The sequence below is a fragment of the Cornus florida genome, unplaced genomic scaffold (genome assembly GCF_030987335.1).
Source record: "Cornus florida cultivar Cherokee Brave unplaced genomic scaffold, ASM3098733v1 CherokeeBrave_3.0.0_Hap2_Chr09, whole genome shotgun sequence".
Taxonomy (NCBI): Eukaryota; Viridiplantae; Streptophyta; class Magnoliopsida; order Cornales; family Cornaceae; genus Cornus; species Cornus florida.
Window position 1 is genome coordinate 71,730,496 of NW_026775579.1, and position 7,792 is coordinate 71,738,287.

At 34.4% G+C, this 7,792-nt stretch overlaps 1 protein-coding gene across 1 annotated transcript; it reads right to left on the reverse strand.

The window, feature by feature from the left end:
• Positions 1-4,694: 4,694 nt before the first annotated feature.
• Positions 4,695-6,730, reverse strand: LOC132274353 (protein BYPASS1-LIKE-like). Its single transcript, XM_059775613.1, has one exon. It carries the CDS (start codon positions 6,331-6,333, stop codon positions 5,167-5,169), a length of 1,167 nt encoding a protein of 388 aa, XP_059631596.1. The 5' UTR covers positions 6,334-6,730; the 3' UTR covers positions 4,695-5,166.
• Between the last annotated feature and the right edge of the window lie 1,062 nt (positions 6,731-7,792).

Here is a 7,792-nt window from a genome sequence, read left to right on the forward strand (position 1 = left end):
CTTCACTTGACTCTTAAGTACATCTTTTTTCCTCTTTCCAGCAAATTGACCAAAACTTGGAAGTTGGAAACTTGGAACACACTAAATTTGAAACTGAGAATGGGATTTACCAGTCAAAAAAGCAAAAGGAACAAAACAAAGATCAACAAATGATAAAATATGGGTTGATATTATTATTAATTGATGTGTTCATTATTGATTTAAATACTTACTAAGAGTGTTTGGAGTCGTGCAAAAAATCGACCGTCAAGTAATTACTCAAACAAAAGAGCAGCAGAACTGACAATTACATTAAAGAATAAAGTTATGGGATATAAAATAGTACCAGAGAAGAAGAAAAGAAAGACAGATGAACAGAGAGAGACCTCCTTAAGAAATGAGTGTTTGGTGGTCTTAAGGTCTCATCTTTCTTTTGTTATATAATTTGCAATATAATAAGGCTAAGTGTCACCTTGACTAGAAGTTTAATGTGTTATATACTGACACATAGCCATATTTTCATAAGAATTTGATTAAATTATGTAGGACAAGATGACCGAAATATAGAATATAATAATAATAAAAAAGGTGTGACACCATAGAATATATTAAAACTTTGGTCATGGGAAGGAGTGTCGCTACCAAGGCCTAGCTTTTTTCATAATTCAAAGTTACTCTGACAATTACGTTTATAAAACTAGTGTTAAAAGCAACTTAACGGTGTTGATCAGAGTCAACGACAAATAGAAGTTGGAATATCTCTAGAAACACTTTAAATAAACTTAGAGTAGATTATGTATGTTTACAAATAAAAATGCATATAAGTTGCATTCGATCGTATGAAATTGGAGTCTTAAAATTAGAATTTATAAAATTATAAAAAAATTTAATTCAATTTTTCTAATTATTTTTCTCCGATTCCAAAACTTCAATTCCACCCAGTTGAATGCAGCCATAATAAATTACATATGAAGGGTTTTCCAAGTAATGCTAAATCAAATGAAGTGTTTTTTTGATAAAAATTCGGTGCATGTAGGATGGAGGGATTGAATGTATCCGGTGATAGATTATGGAATGCTCCACTCAATACACGTTATACGTACCTAAAACTTTGTATACTAAGTAGTAAATTATGTAGAGTTGTAAATAAATGCATATAGTAAAGGGTTTTTTAGTATTGTTAAATCAAATGAAGAGTTTTTTTGGGTAATTATTTGGTGTCACTAAATATATTTAATGGTGAATTATGAAGTGTTTTAAGAGGTTAAATATATTTAATGGTGAATTATGAAGTGTTTTAAGAGATTTGACACCATCAACCAAAAATATGTGTGTGTGGGTCTCACACCACCGCCGACCAAAAAAATGTGTGTGTGTGTGTGACATTAGGTCCTCCATATGAGATTGACCATTCACATGTCTTGCGACAAATTCCCAAAAATTAGGGCTTAAAACATATAGAGCTAGGAAGGATTATCCCAACAAAGTTCAAATCAGATGATGTGGCTAAAACATAGACGTGGGTCGACACAGAGCGTGTCCCAAACGCAGATGTCTATAATGCAAATTGCGAAGAGATGTGACTTTCCAACGAACAATAACTTTTTACCAATTAAATGCATTATTAGATGGCTTAACTACTGGCAAGTGGTGGTTACAATGGAGGTCACTGCTTTCATGACCTCTCAAGTTTTTTATGGTTGCTATGAATAATATTATTGATGAATGTACTTGTGCCAGATTTGCCACTGCTCGTGCCAAATCAAGAATGGGGCTGAGATTAAACCAGCAGTGACAAAGATGGTACTTGTGGGGGAAGCTTAACTGGAATCATATCCAAACAGATCATCTGATCCAACACGAGGATCGAATCAATGAGAAACAACATGGTCGAGAAGGAAGATGGTTAGGGCCGACTTGTTTTGCCACTGAGAAACCAGTTGTCGCAGGGTCGGCTCGAGTCTTAGGCGAGTTAGGCGGTTGCTTAAGGCTTCAGCCAATAAGAAGGCTTTATAATTTTTTATTTCTATATATATTATAACTTTTCTAAAACAATTATAGTATTTTATTTAATTATTTAATTATTAAACTTCAACGTATAGAGAATTTTGACAGTTTACCAAAAAGATTTTTATTATTTTTTTTTTTTGCGGGCTCCCAAAATTTTTAACTTACCTAAAAATTTTATTTTCTTATATCATTAAACCTTAACAAATACAAAATTTAATAGTGTGCACAAAATATTTCTATCCTTGTATCATCTTCTTTTCGTTTTTTTTTTTTTTTTCCTCTCTCTCTCTCTCTCATCCTCATTACATTAGCATATATACACACACATTAAAATTAAATATATATTTAAGTGAAAATTGGTGAAACTTTCTATATTTTTCTAAGAATCCTATTAATTTTTATTTTATTTTATTCCTCACATATTTTTTCTCCTCTATCATTATAATATATATATATATTTTTTTCACAGTTACAATTTACAATCTCACTCCAGAAGAAGATTTTGAATATACTTATATTCTATTAAAGAATTTATTGGAGCATTAAACCAAATTATTTGAAATTAGTTTTTATTATTCTATAACTTAAATTAGTTTATAGTTTTATTAATTTTTGTTATCATATAATTAGCTGGCATAAATATATGAATAGATTTAATTAAAAGGCCCACTTTTTTTTTTTTTTTTTTGCTTAAGGCCTCATATTGTATTGAGCCGTCCCTGAGTTGTCGACATCTTATTAATAAAAAAACTGTTTTCAGAATACTATAAAATATATATTTTTTAATTTTATTTATGAAAATAGATCAAAATTTTTTTTTTTTTGAAATTTTAAATTCGGGAGTAATATGATTTTCAAAACAATGAAATCTTAGGGCTATATTTGGTGCAATGGAAAAAAAAAGAAATGATAACATTAATTAGGAGAGAAATGAACAGGAGAGGATAATGTTAACCATGTATTGTGTTTGGTTAATTTATGAAAGAAAAAGAAGAAGATAATAATCATATTTGGGGAAAGAAATAAAATGATACTATTTAATGAATTTACTATTGTACCCTTTATTTTTTTATTTTTTTATTTTATAGATTCGGCCTTTTATAAAAATATAAAAAATAAGGACAAAATCGGTATTAAAAAAAAGTTTATATTAAACTTTATGACCCTTTCCTTTCATGCCCTTGAGTCCATCATGCTTAATTTGTATCTCTCCAAATCCCCCAAATTTTTATTTTAATTTATTTTAATTTTAATTTTAATTTTTTTCTTTCCTTTATTGATTTGTACCCAACACAATTTAGCATTCCAATTGTAATCCACGCAGGGTATGGTTACAGTAAGAAGTAGCTTTGACTTGGAATTCTAGTGGCCCCTATAATGATATCTTGTGAACCATCATTATAAGTATTTTCTGGTGAGGAAAGGCAAATTTTGATGAAATATTGGATGTGGATAATGCATAAAGCTCTCTTTAGAAAGAATTTAACAAGCTTTTTCAGAGAATATAGGTTGCTACTTCAACAAATTAATTGAATCTATGGACTTGAATACTGTAAAATTGTGATGAAGATGTTCCGATTGAGAGAAGCAGCAGAATACATACCATATATATTGAAAGGGAGGAGAGAACAAAATAAAATTAATGCTTCATTAAACAGAATTAGGGAAGCTGTCAGGACTTTTAGCTCACATCCATGGTGGGCAAATCAGGTTGCACAGGTTAGCTGTGACGGATTGTCACCGGAACGAGAAAACACACACACACACACACACTCAATTGCAGGTTCTCCGGAGTTTGACATATTCAACATTTAGCCTGTCAATACCATCCTGACATTATAATGAATAAAAATAAATAACTCAGTTACAGAACCTCCTTAAGACCATGTGATGGAGTTTGACATGTTCAACAACTTGGGCTGTCAACACCTGCAAATATTTTCATTGTCATTCCAGCACATAAGCATGGCATCAAGTCATTGACCAAATTGCCTCAAGTAATCTTTCTTCAATAGAATAAAGTCCATGGTCACAAAATAAAAAAAATATCTGGGTCAAAAAACAAGGAAGTTTGAGCTTGACTAAAGACTAAAGACTAAAGACCTAATTCCCCTGTAATTTTGCAAGCAGATATTAAAATCTTTCTGAAATATTAAACTACTTCCTATGGTCAAAACAGATGAAGTTGGAGCAAAAACTACCTGGGGTTGCATCAGATGGTCAAATGGACTCTCTTATGACAGTTTGAGCTTGACCAAATATTTGAAGACGCAGCAGACACAATTTCCTAGTTTAGACAATTACCTGCACATCGAATATGGGAACTGCCCCAAATATCAATGGGCATTAGCCCAGACGGTACGATCTCTCCTCCCCACAGGGGAAGTTGAGTGCGAGCCCTGCTAGGGGTAATATTGAGGTAGTGTAAGTTTGCTTGAAATTTCGGGGAAAAATAAAAAACACAAAAAAGTAACTACCTAAAAATTTTGTTAGAATAGAGGCAAATGACAATGAAGTTCATGCAAACTATTGGAATGGACTAGAATCAAGTAAACCTCAATAAAGAAAGGAAAGCATCATGTGGAAAGAAAGAGGAAGAGACCATAAACATCCACATCCTCATTGGGTTTCATTCTGCAATTGTTACTTCATCCATATAGATCAATAGACAGAACACTCATGTTACATCATAAGAAAAAAAAATGTTACCCAATTAAGAACCAAAATACAAATATGAAACCATAGACAGAGCAGAGCACTCATGTTACATCATAAGAAGGGGAAATTTTTTTTCTACAGAATTAAGAACCCAAATACAAATACGAAACGTACAACAGCAATTCACTCTCGACAAAAGTAATATGTACCATGGGTGGAAACTTTATTCACAACTACGAAACAAGTATAGCTGCATCAGCAAGAAGGAAAATTACTCAAAATTTCGATTGTACACTAGCAACACAAGCCAGACAAAAAGCATATGGACAATGAAGGTCCAATTGCATATCCTAATTTCTTTACACAATATATGATCATAACTACAAGAACTTTACCTCTTCAAACCACTAAATTTATTGGCAAGTTGCCTTCAATCATTGGTTCTTTTGAAGTCAAGACTCGGAACAAACTCGCAAGCTCTACATTTGGAGTCCATAGGAAATGGACTTGATAGATGTATCAATCGTGTTGCATTGCCCTTCCAAAGGAGTCAAGACCCTCAGTTCTGCTTCGAACAATTCTATGGAACACCTCCCTCACCTGGCGTTCCAATGGATCCAATCCATCCTTTACTGCTTCAAACACTCCTCTTAGCTCCTCCACCCTCTGCTTCACATCTCCTTGCTTTTCCTCCGTCAAAGGAAACTGAAAATCAGTCAATTCATTCATGTGACGCGCACATTTCTCAATCTGATGAATCTCCTTCATCAATCCACAGGCATTTCTACGTTCCCGTTTCTTCGACTCCTCCAAGATCCTTTCATGGAGGGAGAGAATCGGAACTGCCCAGATGTAATGCCGGGGAATGGAGAAATGGGTTTGAAGGCCACGGTCCTGGCAAGGGATCGCGGCCACAAGTGCCCACATTACAAACAATAACACAGAGCTCATAGTGAAGAGTGCCAATGAGAGTCCATTTGTGGCCACAATTTCATTTCCTTTTGGAGCTGCCAAGTTATTCCCAATTGCTTGGAGCTGCTTAGCGGCTGACCATGACCTCGAAACACTCCATGACAGAGATCGAAAATGCCCGATGGACTTATGATCCTTCTGAGCATTGTTACGCCCAAAAGACCGATTTCTATGCGAAATAGCTGTGTTTGACTCCTTCTCATCAAGCATCCCAATTGCCAAATCAATCAATGCCTTCTTGGCTCGACGAAATTGGCCCTCTCCGAGACTCCTCTGATTGTCCAATGCACACAACACAATCTCCAACTGCTTCTGCCACTGCCTGATCTGCTCAATCCCGTCTCGAATCGCATTACACACATCGAGAGCCTTCACACTCCTCTCGAAGAACTCCGAAATCAATCTGTCCATTGGAGCTCTGACCATGTACCCTTTGTTGTTCAGCAACAAAACCCTAAATTCTTCCTGGCAACAGAGGAAGACATCGAGGAGTTTCCGAACCCAGGATAGAGAGAGAAGCTCGTTGGAGCCCACCGCCGATAAATCGTGAAACCGGTCGGCGACAAGCCTCTGGAAAGCATCGAGCTCGACCTCCTGGGCCGTGGGTTCTCGGGTATTCTCCATGGAATGAACTTGATCACGACGAATACTCAGGATCGAACGGCCAAAATTAGTCAAAGAAGCTGATGGCCCTTGATAATCTGTTAATGGCATTTCTCACACGAACAAAAAATCGCCTCAAAAGATTGTAAATTTCTCACACAATCATCAAAATCAAAACTCAACCAGGAGAGAATAACACAATTGGATCCCAAAATCGCTGAAAATGAAGAGACCCAATTGAAAACAGTAATAACACTAGAACACAAATGACCAAATGGTTTCGTATATTTTTGTGACAAATCAACAAACACACATTAGGTTTCAAGTAAAACCCACAGAGATTTGGAGGGGATGGAGACGAACAAGGCAAACCCAGAAATCAATTTTAGAGAGAGAGAGAGTATAAAGAGGATATGGTGGTGGTGAGAATGTTGAAACCCTAAAGGAGAGAGAGGCGCTTATATTGGGAATGATTTGGACCGCGTAAAATAGGGTCGTTGAAATAGAAAATTCGAAAAGCGTAGGCTAAAGAAGGTATTACGTGAAAAAAGCTAACCATAATTAGAAAACTAATGAAGCTTTTTTTGGATCGAAGAGTTAATCAATTATTAACTGGGACACGCACAGCACACGTAGTGGACACGCAGGGGTACTAAGTAGTACTAATACCTTTTCATCTCACACAGTCACACGTAGTACTCGTTTTTTGAGAAGCTGTTATTTGTTTAGTATTGATATACACTACGTAGTAGTTCCTACAAGTGTTTAGAGTCCTCCACCATGTGGTTCAATTAGTAAAAAATTCTAAATATAGATTTTGATTGGACCGGGCTAATGTCCAATGCACGTGGAATGCATTAAGTCACACAATTTTTTTACCCTTTTTTCTCTCACGATTTATACGCATTTTTGTTCAAATCCTGACTGTTTAGCTTCCATTCTCAAATTTGCTCTCGCTACTTCTTTATTTGACTTGAGGTATGTAACATTATTCAACGGTTTAAATTTTTAAGTAGAATATCAAGTGTTTGATTCGTTGTAGTAGTATTAGAGGACGACCTAGTTCATAATTCGATGTCGCGCCAAACGCTTAAATAAAGTAGTCGAATCCGAGTGAGTTAAAGGATAAACACCTCATTCGTTACAATTACTATGTAATTTATTTAGAATTATTAAATAATTTATTGTTAGAGATATGCAAAGGATTATACTTTGAATTTTTAAGAAAAGATCTACTTTTAGCAAAAATCATACACATTCACTTAGATCATGCACTATTGATTATAATTTATAACCTTGTTAAATTTAATTTATTAACATAAGCAATTTTATTATTTGACGCAGTTTTAAAGTAGGAGAGAAATTCGTTAAAATATAGTTATGCCATATCTCAAAAAAGTGAATGCATTTACTTTACATATATTTGATTCAAGCCCTAAATAGTAATAAAAGCTACTTATTATTTTATTTTTTTCAATTCATCTTATTAATTATAATTGGTGGTTTGCCATTAAATAGTCTCACATGCTTGGGGTCCAAAATTGAATTAGGTTAGGCCTATCCATTATTG

Bases quoted from the DNA above. Each gene is read 5' to 3' on its own strand.
- LOC132274353 (XM_059775613.1), bottom strand. From the start codon at position 6,333: ATGCCATTAACAGATTATCAAGGGCCATCAGCTTCTTTGACTAATTTT.